We start from the raw sequence: 14,994 nt of genomic DNA, 5'->3' as shown, positions 1-14,994 counted from the left end.
TTGAGAGATCAAGACAGGAAATTTAAGGACTTTAGAAAGAAAACCTCAGCTGATGTTTAGTCTTCCGACTTCTAAGACAAGCTTACATGTTTCTGTAATGCAGTGCTGGAGTGTGCAGAGGTGAGACCCCAAATGCAAAAACACTGAGAGGTAGACTTAAATAGTGAATTGTTATCACTCCCACCCCCCAAAACAAACAAACAAACAAACAAACAAACAAACAAACAAACAAACAAACAAAGACCCATAAAAGTGTGGGAGCTTTGCTGGGAGAACACAGTCCAACCCAGGAACAAAAACAAACAAGTTCTCACATTTTCTCTTTAAATTCAGGTTCACTTCCTTCAGCCTCTTGTTTGTTCCTCTGTACCTAAAAATGTTTCAGTACACATTAAATCAGCTGATTCCAGGCTCAGGAGGAACCTTTGGGTGGTGACATATCAAGAATGAATATTGGACCTGTTCATCAAAGGCAGCACCTCTTTGTAACCTTATGAGGCAGAAGTTTGTGCACTTTTTGTAGTTTCTGACTGTTGTATCAACAAAACTGGAAAAACTGCTTGAAGAAATGAAACATACTCGTTAAACTTCTTTCTAAGCTGTTGGTTTTCTCTCAGCTCAAACTGAAGGGACCAAAAATCCCTCTGAAGGAAAAATGCTGCAGAATAATCACTAAAACACTGAAAAATCATTTATTGTATGCAGAATAAAAACTGCCGCTGCCTTTGAGAGCTTCCACTGGATGAGCATAAATCGCAGTATCATAACATCAAATCAAGCACTGGTCCTCTCTTTGGAAGAAACGCTGATAAAACAGTGAAACACAGCAACCCTGCGCTGACTCTAAACACTGGTTGTTGGTCCATCAGCTAGCAGCTAGTGCTGTTTAATAATTAGTGTATAATAGTTTTATGTCACAGTTTGGATGCTGGACTCCTCTGATTGGCCAGAGCTGCAGTGATCGGCGTGGGTCGCCCCCACAGTCGGAGGCGGCTGACTCCTCCATCCGGAGCGATGATGAGACGGATGTGGGTGACAGGATGACTCAGCTTTAGCTCCGCCTTGCCGTAGTGATGCCTGTGATGGGGCTGGAGCTGCAGAGAGGAAGAAGGTGGTGAGGAAGAGGATTAGAGACAAAAATGATTTAACATGCTGAAAAAATTACCTTCTGAGGGGGAAGTAGGACCTGCCATTTCCCAGAATTCCACCTGTTCCTGATGCACTGAGCTTCCTGTTCAGGAGTCAAAGTGCACGCCTCGATCCTGCAGGAGTCTGGGAAGTTGCCTGAGGGGAAAAGTTTCAGGCTGAAGAGCCGAGTTTTTCAGAGGATAGAAAAACAGCTGTGTTGTGTCTCTACCTTTGAAGTGGTTGGTGTCGACCTCAACGCTGCTGATCAGTCCGGGATGACCGAGGCGAAACACCGCCCACTCCCAGCCGGGAACCTGCAGGATCCCACGCTGGTCTGCCTGCAAGACAATGGCAGGGAGGCATTTAACCCACATCCTAACATACACGTTTAAGGGAAATATTATTTATATTCATGTTATATTCATTGAAGGACATCTGGAGAAAAAAGAGGACAATTACATCACTGAGCCTGAAAAGAACAAGGGTCCTCTGGGATAAGTGGAAAGTCTTTCTTATGGAATGAGGACATTTTAGAAGTTATGGACATTTTAGAAAAGAGGACCATGTGAGTTCAGCAAAAAAAAAAAAAAAAAGACAAACAAAAAGGAGACATCTTAGGAGAAATGGGCGTTTTTCTCTCTGCTGGACAATAAGACATTTTGGCATTTTCTAAAAATTGTTTTTTCTAAATCTGTGAGGACATTTGAGGACATCTGCTTTTCCTTATTTCCTCTCATATATCTCATGTCCTGGTTATATATAATCCTTGTGAGCCACTCAGTTTCACACAGTTTTTTTTGTAGTCTTGGATCTGTATGATGTCACAGAGAGAGGATTAGAGAATAGTAGAAGCCCCACCCACTTGCTGTCAAACCTCCTTTGGGCCAGCCAGTCAGAATAAAGTTGTCTGTGACTCGTGCAAAGCCTCTCTTTCAGAGTCCAGGAATAAACGTATGGAGCAGGAAATTTGACATCAGTGTTTGTCGTGTGCAGACCTGCAGTTTTCTGGGTCGGTCCAGTCTGCGGGCTGTTTCCCATCCATCAGCCATGTTGGCAGCTCGACCAAGACCTGCAAACACAGCACACTGTTTTTACCAGCGCTCCCAGTTCACTGACCATCAGCAGAGACCATTCAACAAAATATTATCCATAAACACCAGACAGTAAAAGAGAATACACAAATGACTGGATTATGTGATTTTAACCAATCATGTTGCGTGGATGCCCAAAGTGGGCGTCACTGTAGCCGAGGCAGACTCCCCCATTGGTCAGAGCCACCAGGTCGACGTCCTGGTTGATGGAAACACATAACCAATCCCTCTGCCCGACACCATACACCCGCAGTCTGGCTATTCCTCCATCTGAGACACACACACACACATTATATATATATATATATATATATATATATATATAAAAGATCTATATATATTATTGCACAGTGCAGGTGTGTGTGTGTGTACCTGGGTACATGTTGAGGCGCAGGTGTGTCACTCTCCTGTTGAAGCTGACTATGAAGTAGTTATGGCAGCAGTCTGAGTATCCAGGCTGCAGCTCTGACACACTCACCAGCTCTGGCCACGCCTCCGAGCCCAGCTGTCAATCAAACCACAGACTGTGAGATGCATCTATGCTGCTCATAAGCTCATAGGTCGGCCTAATGTTCCATCCCTGCTGGGACGCTGAATGAAGCTAATTCATTTTTTTTTTAATGTGACTCACAGTAACTGGTAACCTGCACATGGACCTGATCTGCAGAGCTGCACAGCGTTGTTTAAGAGACTAAATGAGTTTTCTGCAGCTCTCAGCTCAGTGGGACTGTGACAGGAAACTGGTTTAAATGATGGAGGAGTCGCTCTTTACAAGTTACACGCATCACAAAAGCAGCTGTATGATTCTCAGATTAAACATCAGATTTTAGAAATGATCGCAGTTACTGTCGACATTACAGAAACATGCGGGGGGGGGGGGGGCTGCCGTTTACAATCACAGCTTTTGCATTTTGAAAAAACCAAACAGTTTGAAAGGTCAGCTGAAGATTCAGTGAATTACCTGCTTCCACAGTCAGACATGAACGCCTCGGTGCAATGATCAGCAGCGACTAATCAGCATCACCTGTGTGTATCTGCGCTCAGTGTTAAATTGATGTATATTGAAACTGAAAAAAGCATGTCCAGTTTAAACCTGTCTCCTTAAAACAGAGCGGAACAGTGAGCAAAGGGCTTTGAAGCATGTTTTCTTTGTGTGGGTGTACCACAAGTGTTCACCCAATCAGCAGCATGAAAAAGGTTTTCTCAGGACCCTGTGATATCCTGGTGCTCATATTTGCTGATGATCAGTTAATAAAGTGCATTGATTAGCAGCTGCTCACCCTCTCAGTTCCTATGAGGCTGTTTTTCACAGGGCTGCAGAGTCTGGCCGTGTTAAAGTAGCAGTGCTCACAACGAGCCAGATGCCACAGGCTCAGTACACCACCATTTCTTTTCAAATATATGGTGAGCTGGGGCCTAACGCGGTCTTGTTATCACATGAAAGCCACTGTTACCTTGGCAACAGCAGCCATCTGACCATCAGAGGCAGCCATGCCGGTACGATCTCCTTCCGGGGTGAAAGGGGGGACCTGGTCTGGAAGAACAGGAAGTGAAGCACATTAGTTAGATACAGACAAAAACTGTGTGGAAAGGTTCAGTGTACACTACAGGACCTGTCCTGGACTCATCACATAAACACCACTGTGAAGAAGGCCAGACAGCGTCTCTACCTCCTCAGGCGGCTGAGAGACTTCAAGCTCCCACTCAAGGTGCTCAGGAACTTTTACACCTGCACCATCGAGAGCATCATGTGTGGGAGCATCACCACCTGGATGGGAAACTGCACCAAGCAGGACTTCATGGCCCTAAAAAGGGTGGTTCGTTCAGCTGAACGGACCATCAGAACCACCCTCCCCAACCTGCAGGACATTTACACCAAGCAGTGCAGGCTGAGGGCCATGAAGATCCTAAAACAGCCCAGCCACCCCGGACACTCTCTCTTCTCCCTGCTCCCATCAGGCCGGCGTTACCGCTGCCTGAGGACTAAGACTGAAAGGTTGAAGAAGAGTTTTTACCCACAAGCCATCCGTCTGCTCAACTCTGAGCCCTAACTGGACCATTATTGCACAATGTAAATATTATTATCTATAATTCCATGTAAAAGTGTGTATAGTGTATAGTGTATAGTGTATAGTGTGAATTACTTATTTTTATTATTATTCTTATTTATATGTGTGTGTATATATGGTTGCAGGTACAAAATACATTTCACTGTGCATTGTACTGTGTATAACTGCGGATGTGACAAATAAACACTATCTTATCTTATCTTAGGAAGTCAAACGTTCATGGCAATTCAGTTCAATTAAATTTTATTTATATAGCACCAAATCACAACAAACAGTCACCTCAAGGTGCTTTGTATTGTGGGTAAAGACCCTACAATAATACAGAGAAAACCCAACAGTCAAAACGACCCCCTATGAGCAGCACTTGGTGACAGTGGGAAGGAAAAACTCCCTTTAACAGGAAGAAACCTCCAGCAGAACCAGGCTCAGGGAGGGGCAGTCAGAGAGACAGGACAAAAGACACACTGTGGAAGTGGGTAAAGGAAAGTGATGATGCTGACATACCCAGACAGCTGGCCTGGATGGAAACATAAGGCGAGTGGTTTCCTGTGAAGAAGGACGTGTCGACATCCAAACCATAGATCAGACCTGGGACTCCCAGCTGGATGATGCACCAATCATGACCTTCAGCCAACCAACAAACCAATATGATGAGGATGGTCTCAATGGTTGCTTCACTTGTTAGTAAGTAAAAAAGAAAGATACCCAGATCTCTTACACACATATCACAGCGCTCTCCCTGATATTATGATATACGCCTGCATCATAAAAGTTATCATATGCAAATATCTGCATCTCAAAAATAACATAAATCTATATAAATATGAATATTCCTACATTATGACTTGACAGTGAGTGCTGATGTTTCTCATTCCCTCTGAAGACAAAAGCCTGATGTGGGTGTTTGTGCTTGTTTTTTCTTCAGTGCTTGATTTGATTTTAGATATTGTTTATTGATTGTTTCAGTGATGAGATTAAAGATTTTTGATGTGATATTAAAAAGTTAAATACTGAAGTATTTGTGTAAAATAAACCCACAGGGTGAATCCTGCAAACATGATGTGCAAAATGGAGCTCTTTTCAAGGATCGCCAAAATAAAACAGGAAGTGACCAAACATGACACAAGCGTGAACTTAACACAACACAGCGAAGCAGGTACACCAAAGGAAAACAAACACAATCACACACGAGGGGCTGAGGATAAAACACAGAGACAAGGAGCAAAACTGAATCTAGAACACAAGAGACGAGGAACAGAGGGACAAAACAGACACTGGAACACTGAGACGGGGTCACAGGAATTTCACACAACTAACTAGAACTAATAACAGGATTCAAAGGACTATAACAAACTGAGAACCTAAACTGTAGGTAAACTTAGAACCCCAGAAGACCCAACAATGACAGAACCTAAAGGAACCAAACACAAAACACTGGGAAAAGGCCCGAGACCGAGGGAGGATAACGGTCACTGAGACAAGGACTGAGGAGAAGACAGCACTATATACACACCAAAGGTGGTCAGGAATTGGACAGGAAAACTAATCAGGAGGCACAGGAGACAAATAACTACCAAAATAAAACAGGAAGTGACAAACAATAACTAATCATTGAAACATAGACATGATTAACAGAGGAGGAAATGATTGAGGAGGATGAGACAGGGAACAAATACACTCTAACGCAAACACCGAACCAAAAAAGACATAACCAACAGAACACAGATAACAACCCAACTGAGAACCAGACAGAGAACACTATCGACAAACCCAAACCCCAGGACCCTGACAGAAAGGTTCAGAACGCTCAGAAAGGTTTAGGCTGATTGTGTTTGAGTGAAAGAAAGCACCACATCAGAGAACAGGTGTGCTGGTGGGAATTCAGGGTACTAACCAGGTGTTCTCTTCCTCCTCGTCTCCCATCCGTCCATCCACTTTCCAAACTCGGTGAAGGCTGATGCAATGAACTGTGGCGGCTCTCTCTGTACAAACCAACATCATGAGGTGCTTTCCAAAAAGCTCAGTGCCAAAACAACTTACACAGTGGAAGAAAGGGTTTTTGGTCAATGCAGGACTTCCAGGAGGAGACGACCTTGAAGAGCCAGGTATGGTTTTTGATTTTTTTATGGGCGGGGTCACACCTCTTAGAGAGGCCTCTGAGACTTTAAAAGAACAATTTAAAAGATAAATCTGGTAATATTTCTTATCTGATTAGTGTGGCACATGAAGACATTTGGCATTGGAAACACCACTGCTGCTCTGTCCAGTTCATCGCTGTGCACTGCAGTGAGATTCAAACATTTATTTATTCCTGGACTTCGCTGTCCTGCTTCATGTATCGATCCACTGCTATAAACAGTGCCTTTAAAATGGACTGTTTTTAGTGTTTTTAGAGACTTTTCTCCTTTTTCTGATGAAAAGAACAGCAATATGCTGTTTTTCTTTTGGTGGAAATGAATTTATTTTAATAAAACTGTGTATTTGATAACTGCAGTATGAATCTCTGGGCTCAGAGCTGGTCTGAAACAGCAGACTGTCCCTTTAATGTGAACAAACTACAACACCTCCTTCACAGAATCACTGATGGTGATGAGTTTGGTTTTTTACCTTCAGCAGGTTTTTGGCCGGGGCAAACCATTCATCTGTGGCAAAAATGACCTGGAAGAAGAAAAGGTCACTTTATTAACATAACGAGCTTTGATGACGCTGACGTGAAGCAAAGTTAAAGCCGAGTTCATTTAGCGTTTACTGGACTCTGACTCAGCACACCAGCAGAAAGTGAGCGAAGCAGCTTTCCTGAGCAGCGCTGCAGGAAATACTCAGACCCTGAAACACAGTTAAAGACGAGCTGAAGGACGGTACAAGGGTCAGTGTTAGAGCCGTGTGTGTGTTTTTGTTGGTTTGTTGTCTTTGTCATTCTTTCTGAATATTTGGAGTTCATTTATTATGTGAACACAGTATTCTGTTATTAATTTACAACAATGCAACATTACAGACTGTTTGAATCCAACAGTAATAAACCTGTGTAGGTTCTCAGTCATCCAGACCACAGTTTCATCTTTCAAGAAACTGAAAGTCGCCTCTTTTCAAGCTGCAGAGACCAACAGTTTTATAATTCATGTGCACTTGTTTGTGTGGTGCAGTTCTGACTTCATGCTGTTTTTATACTGCAGCGGGAACATGAAAACTGTGTCCTCAGACAGTTACTGGATACTGTGTGGACTGAGTGAACCCGCCTGCCTGCTTGTGTGTTGCAGCAGCAGCATGAAAACCCTCGGTGACTCACCTTCCCTCCAACCGTCTCACAGACCAGATCATTGAACTGCAGGAAGTCGGGCTCTGCAGCCTCCTTTCCCGCCGTCCTCCTCTCTGCCATGCTGACACTTTCCTGAAGTTTCCGCTGAGACGTAAACGCAAAGCTTGAAGCAGAGACCCGCTCACACAGCAAAGTTCAGCGTCCGCTCAGCCACACAGCAGCTGTTTGCTCACGCTGTCACTCATTTACTTTCATATCTTTAGCTTTATTAACTCACCTGAAACTGACACAGAGTTGGGCCACTGCAGTCAGTGTGTCCTACACCAATACACACATTCAACTCAACATGTAACTATAAAAATAAATCCATGCATACAAAATAATAAGGAAAACAAACTGCAGAAGTTCTTGATCACTCTAACCACCGTCGGCCTCATCACAGATGGGGGTGATATAGAGTTCAGAGAGCTGACTCAGGAGTTTTTGGACTGATGCAAGCAGAACTGTCTCCAGATCAGTGCTGGAAAACACAAAGGACTGATGGTGGACTTCCACAGGTGCAATCATTCTGCTGTACCAGCATCATCCGGGGAGCAGACACGGTGACCGCAGCCGTGTGCTCATCTGAACAATAACCTGGACTGCTCAGATGACTCAGCACTTTATAAGAAAGGACAGAGCAGACTGTCTCAGGGCCTTTGGGGTCCCGAGAACACCTTTAAGACTCTGTGGTGGCGTCAGCCGTCCTGTGAGGTGTGGTCTGCTGGGACAGCAGCGTCTCAACTGCAGGCAGGAAGAGACTAAACTAACAGGTGAAGGAGGTGCGCTCTGTGCAGGGTTGATGCACCGGAGGTGGTGAGTAGGAGAAGAATGGTGGCTAAGCTATCATCCCTGACAGTCAACACTTCACACCACGTGCACATGACATCACCGAGCAGCTCCTTCGGAATAGGCTGCTTCAGCCATAATGTGTGAAGGCAGTACTTCCTTCCTGTTGTGGTCAGACTGTGCAGTCACCACTGCTCTCAGCACATTAAACACAAACACTGACTTTTGTTTAATATTGTGTAAAATGATGGAAGCCATACGGTTTTCTTCTTCTGTACACTTTTATAGTTAATTTCCCCCCCATCATAACAGCTGTTAGGAAGTTTCTGTAACTCACCTGTTTAAATAAAGTTTGCAGTATCAGAGGCGTGGCCTCTTTGACTGACAGGTGGATGGTCAAACTGCTTCAATCTGTTGCAGACTTCAGACTACAGGAAAAACATTCACACCTACATGTAGCAAGAAGAATTCTGCTGACATCTCTAGTCTAATGTATTATAAATACATATATACATATAATATAAATATTACATATGACAGAAAGCTCACACAGTCTGACAGCATGAAGGAGGCAGTTCTGTCAGCATCGCTCTTTAGTGAGACGGTCGCACTATCTCTCTCTCCCTGCCCTCCCCATCTCTCCGCTTGCTGCTTGCTGTGAGAGCGTCTTTTACACACTGTCCGAATAAGAACAAGATTGAACCATGGATCTGGCAAACTGGGCATTCTCCATCATTGATCGAATTTTTTCCACTATGAGATCCGGGACAGGGGAGCCTGCGTGTCCGAGTGGAACAGACCCGGTTGGATACGTCATCGACTCTTGGAGCTCGTGGAGACCTGTGTGCTTCTCGGCCCTTGGAGTGGAAGACGTGGAAGACGCCTACATATTCGGCTTTTTGGTAGCAGTATCTTCTCTGTTTGGGCTCGGTGGATACCTGCTTTACTGGCAAATTAAGAAAATCTGGACGGCGGTTCGACATCTGCAGAGGCTGCCGACCCAGGTGGAAGGGCTGAGCAGAGCCGTACAAACTCAGACTCAAAGCCTGGTGGACCTGAGCCGCAAGATTAGCGAGCTCGCAGGCGAGAGGGGTTAGATCAGGAGATATAGTTCGGTTCTGCACAGTGAGGACGGCAATCAACGAATTTGGAATATTGGATTTTCGAATGGTTTCCCAGTAAGACTGAAGGCTGTTGGAAAAACAAGCAGCCTGTTCCAAAACAACATTTGTTATCAGGAATTCGGCTCCCCTGCCGGCCTTGGGTTGGCAACCATATCTCTCTCCAGGGCTCTGTGTGCGGCTGCTCTTCCCCCCACTCCGCGTTGTGATTTGTGAAGCTGGGTCTGGTGTATCACGGCCGCTGATGAAATTCCACCACTATCAGCGAACTGTTTTGGCTGGATCCTGGCATCTGGCTCCACAATGCCCCCACCTCTCGTCTCCGTCTGCATCCCCTCCTGACCTGACCTCACCTACCGCCGCTGTCCTAGCTTTACATGTGCAAATGCTTTGCTAAGGTGGTTTTTTTTGGACCCTGGTATAGTGCTCTTTTTGAGCACTGTACCAGATGACTTTTTTTTTAACCTAACTTCCCCATGATGTGTTGTTTTCTCCTCCTGCCAAAGGTAGCGCTGCAAGTAAACGGCTGCATGACCCGAGGACACATATCCCCCTATGTGTGTTGTGTTTGTGTATTCTTGGATGGTGTTCTGTAACTGCAATTTCCAATGTGTGAACTTGTTCACCCACATGGCAATAAAAACTTCATTCATTCATTCATTCATTCATTGCTGCTCTTTGGGATAAAACATGTTTGCTTTGTGTCTAAAGCCATCTCATGTTATTCTCAGCTGGTCAGTACAGAGAGTGAACCTGAACTGTCTTGTCAGTCGGGTCATTTTGAGTTTGGTCTGAATGTGGACTCCAGCAAGGGGCTGGAGGTGGGGGATGTAACAGTGACACTGGTAGGAGCAGAACCGTGATCATCGAGAGCTTTGATGCTTTGGAGCAGCTGCTGTGCACAGATGCTCTCACTGGGAGGTTCAGTGGTGTGGACAGGCTGATGTTGGAGTTACACACAAAAAGAATCCAACAAAAAGGAGGCGGCTGCAGCTGCTGGCTTGGAGGCAATGATTGCTCCTGGAGTCTGATGCTCTCTGCTGCTGATGGTAGCTGCTCTGCCTGGGACAACCAAAAGAAAATAGCCATATACCCACTGAATCCTTCTCCTCCTCTGTCTCTAACAGAGTAGCAGTGGACTGTCCTGCTGGCACTCTGATCCACCTCCACACCTTCAACACCACATTCACTCAATCTCTGTATGCTGGGTTTAAGGTCAGGTCACCCCTCAGTATCTTTGTGTAACTGTTAACTGAGGCTTTCAATCAATTCCTGAAACTCTCTGTGACCCTTTCATGCAGAAACCAAAAGTAACTTTTGATTAAAGATATTTATTTCTGTACAGCTCCCCAAATGCAGCCTGCAGAGGGGCACCAGGCAGGGCTGCCCACTCTCTCCCTCCCTTTTTGTCACCTTTATTGAGCCACTAGCAGCAGCAATCCAACAAAATGCAAATATAAAAGGAATTCAAACTGAAAATACAGATCATAAGATACGCCTTTATGCTGATGATGTATTACTTTTCCATGGGAATTCACAAGCTTCTCTTCTAAAGGCGATCCCACTGACAGAAAAGTTCTCATCTATATCAGATTGGATTAGCAATTGGAGTAAATCAACACTTTTGCCTGTGAACTGTAATTTTCAGAACACCTCCAGGACTCCATTAAAATAAGGTAATATTAGATATTTAGGTATAGTTTTTTCTGCCAGGCTCTCTTGGTATGACTTGGTACAGTTAAATCATATTCCTCTATTAAAACAATAGAGGATGATCTCACACGTTGGAACACTTTACCCATATCACTGATGGGGAGAGTTTTCACCATTAAAATGATGGTTTTGCAAAAATCAACTGTTTGTTCTCATTGGTCCCTAATAAACCTTCTGTTGCTTGGGTTAAGTCGCTAGATTCAAACATCTCAAAATTTCTATGGAAAAACAAACCATCACAAATAAGTTTAAAAACTTTACAAAAGCCAAAACGCTTCCAAATTTTTATCACTACTTCTGAGCCAGTAGGTTGGATTATGTTCCAAAATGGATCAAATCAAGTGTGTTAGACGTCCCATGGTTGGACATAGAACAAACCATGAGAACAAAGTAAGAATCTCTGAGCTACCTTTCATTAGCCCCAGCATCAAGCATCATACAGTAACTGCTATAAAAGCCTTAACATGAACATCTCTCATACAGCCTGGTGGGAATTTTAAAAATAACAAAGTCTTCACTCATCCCCAGTAAACTAACACCCATTTGGAACAATCCAGATATTTGTCAGAAAATGAAAGTCCTGAATTTTCTGTTATGGCATGAGAAGGGTATAAAAATCTAGAGCATGTTATTCAAGATGGAAACTTTATTCCATTCCAAGCACTTCTATCAAAATATGGAATCAGCAACAGTAAATTTCTGGAATATCAGCAATTGAAGTCCATCATATTGGAAAAATGTAATCCCAATCAACTAAATTTAGAAATGCCTACATGGGTAGATGAATTTCTAAATCTCTGTCCTCCTAAATTGTTATCAGAACTGTATTTTATTGTTTAATATTTATGTTTCAGTTTCTCTCCTAATTGCAAAATGGGAATGTGATACTCTCCATTAATCCAGATCAAAACTTCTGGACACAAATTTGTTTAAACATTTTCAAAATGACAAAAAGTCCAAACTTACAACTTATACAATATAAAACTCTTTATAGAACAAACTATACAGGACAAAAGATGTTCTAAACGGGCCTTACACACTCAAACATATACACCTACTGTGCAGGCAATAATGCTGAGAACTGCATGCATGCTATATGTTCTTATACGCCTGTTCAGAGGTTCTGGCAGAAGACATGAGAAGATTTATCCACATGGTTTACGTGATGTAAGTGAATTACATAGAAAATCAAATATATCACACGTAATTCTTACGGCATTACCCATCACTAAAAAAACTAACCTCATGTTTTGGAAATTTAAAAAAAAAATTCATGTGTTACACAATATAGAAATTTACTTGTAGGCCACATTAGTCTGGAGAGAATGTCTGCCTCCTCAAAAACCCAATTAGATGAATTTGATTCTCTCTGGTTCCCACTGATCACTTCCATTACATAGTGGGGGTGGTCGGCTGTGGTCCCCTCTCTCCATGTGCCTTAGAGATGGCTGGAGTGGACTTTGGGCTGCAGGCACCTGAGGACTCTGAGTTGTTGGAGGGCTGTGGCTGCCGCTTTATGGTCCATGCCCTGGGTGGGCGGGGCGGTCAGGTGAGGGAGCAGCTTGTCTCAGGCTCAGGTTGGTTTTACTTGTCACCTTTTTATGTGTGTGTGCGTGTGTGCTTGTGTGTGTGTGTGTGTGTGTGTGTGTGTGTGTGTGTGTGTGTGTGTGTGTGTGTGTGTGTGTGTGTGTGCTTGTGTGTGTGTGTGTGTGTGTGTGTGTGTGTGTGTGTGTGTGAGTCTGTGTATGTGTATGCGTGCAGCTGCTCAGCTTCAGGTGGTTCTTGGGCACTCAGGGTCCTCCTCTGGCTCGTGCAGAGATGACCGGCCTCTGGTGGGGCCGGCTGCCCGTAGCCGCTGGTTCTCTGGGGCTCTTGTCCTTTGACCGTGGGAGCCCTGGCTAGGACCTCCATCCTCCTTCTCTGTGGTTGGTCACACAGTTGTCATCGGGATGTGTGGTCTTGGGTCTTCAGTGCTCATGGGGGGGCTGCAGGCGGCCTGGGATCCCTGAGTCTTTCTCTGTCTGTCTCTGGCTTCAGCGGTCATTGTTGCGGCTTCTCACCCTCTTTACCAAGTACGTTTCAGGACAAACGCACACACACAGGCAACAGAAGAAGAGTATGTTTGTTGTATTCTTCTTTTTCAGGTGTTTGCTGTTGGTTTTTTTGTGTGTGTTTGTAGGCACAACAGAGCATGCAGACAATAATTTTGCTTGCTTAAGCTGCCGGACAGGACAGGTTAAAAATAAAGATGATGTTTATCAAGACGTTTGTTTCTGATGTTGTGGTCCTCAAACTTGGAGCCAGCTGGTTCTGGAACAGTTTTTCTGATGAGCAGTACTTTAGCTCATCTTAACATCTTTCCTTTATTTTTAACACAACATAAATGTCAAATGTTTCATGTCTGTATGTGTTGTTTATATCCTCTGACATCAGATCAGAAAAAGCAGCATCTTCATCAGTCAGCTGACCTCTGACCTGAAAGCCAAAGGCTTCTGAAATGTTCTTCAGTGTCTTCAGCCATGCTGACAGCTGCCAAGGACAAAGCGGCTTTAATGGTTGTTGGTGGAAAAGTTGGTGTAAGTCGTCTGCACCCTCTAGTGGACATAAAGTGCACCTAGATGCTCTGATGTGTTTTTGTTTGGGTTTTATGAAACTTTAACCAGCAAATATTAATAAACAGCACAAACACATCTCACACACAGGTCAGGTGATGCAGTCCTTTATTGTACATGTTGATTCTGTGTTTCATATCTCAACATATTGAAACAGGAATGATGAAACATTTTTTTAACATCCATCCATTTTCTGCCACTTATCTTTTTTTTTCTTTTTGCTTAAGAAAATTTTGACTCACTCCTGTTTCACCTTTCCAACATCCTGCAGCTTTCTAAATCCCTGTTATCATACCTGCTGTGAGTTCAACATCAGCTTTAATCTGGCCTTGTTGAGTGTCAGGGTCTGTTTACCCAAAGCCAACGTTTACAAGACATACATGAAAGTTTTGGTCAGGAGTGATCAGACTGTAAATGTGCCCTGTTTGAAATTTAACCCCAAAAATAGATGAAAGCTGCACGTGTAGGCATGCACGCTGTGATTAAGCATTGACAATGCTCAGTTATGTTATGGTTACGCCTGGAGACCAAACATTCCTCAGTCAGTTAATATGTAAATAAATTCAGTTGCCAGTTTCATACAAAATAAATAATCAGGGTCATTTCTGAGTGCTGCAGCCTGGTGAGGCTAGAATCACTCACATTACAAAGTGATGTCACCCAGTGATCCTCCCCCATACTCAGCATCCTCTTTTATCCTCACTCCAGTCCTATATATATGTGCGCACTTGCAGCAGTACCCTACTGCACCCAAACCATGATAACCTGAATATTAAATGGCAGAAGTGGAAAATCCAGTATCACAATATTATCAGTATTTATCAAATCAGTTTGATAAACTGGAAGAAATGTCTTCACATGTGTTACAGGGTTTAGGTTCACATCTAATTTTAACCTATCCCCAAATAAGAGCTGATAAAGCTGTAAATGCATTTCAGAGACTTGATTTAAAGGCAGTCATTTAATCAGACATATGGATGCTTGGAAGCTGATGATGGAAGATGATGCTCTTTAGTATCAATTACCATATTCTGTAAGGAGTTGGGAAGCAGCCAATGACAGTCCATCCAGCATCATTTACTGCACTGCAGACTGCAGCTGGCTTAAACCAAAGAGAGCAGCAGACCTCAGAGCCACAAAAACCTTCTGACCACACCTCTGATGTTTCAGCAGCAA

General features: G+C 43.7%; 1 protein-coding gene across 2 annotated transcripts; it reads right to left on the bottom strand.

Annotated features, from left to right (window-relative positions):
* Positions 1-663: 663 nt before the first annotated feature.
* On the bottom strand, positions 664-7,748 carry allc (allantoicase). Of its 2 annotated transcripts, XM_030721933.1 has the most exons (11): positions 7,575-7,748; positions 6,896-6,946; positions 6,183-6,270; positions 4,793-4,912; positions 3,674-3,753; positions 2,592-2,724; positions 2,334-2,489; positions 2,124-2,197; positions 1,358-1,466; positions 1,166-1,284; positions 665-1,094 (listed from the first exon to the last, which is right to left on the bottom strand). In XM_030721933.1, exons 1-11 carry the CDS (start codon positions 7,662-7,664, stop codon positions 915-917), a joined length of 1,200 nt encoding a protein of 399 aa, XP_030577793.1. In that variant the 5' UTR covers positions 7,665-7,748; the 3' UTR covers positions 665-914. The 2 variants fall into 2 exon arrangements, with proteins under 2 accessions (XP_030577794.1, XP_030577793.1); XM_030721934.1 differs by lacking the exon at positions 2,334-2,489 and having other exon boundaries at positions 664-1,094.
* Between the last annotated feature and the right edge of the window lie 7,246 nt (positions 7,749-14,994).

The sequence above is a fragment of the Archocentrus centrarchus genome, chromosome 24 (genome assembly GCF_007364275.1).
Source record: "Archocentrus centrarchus isolate MPI-CPG fArcCen1 chromosome 24, fArcCen1, whole genome shotgun sequence".
Classification (NCBI taxonomy): domain Eukaryota; kingdom Metazoa; phylum Chordata; class Actinopteri; order Cichliformes; family Cichlidae; genus Archocentrus; species Archocentrus centrarchus.
This window is presented reverse-complemented; position numbering and strand designations above follow the sequence as displayed.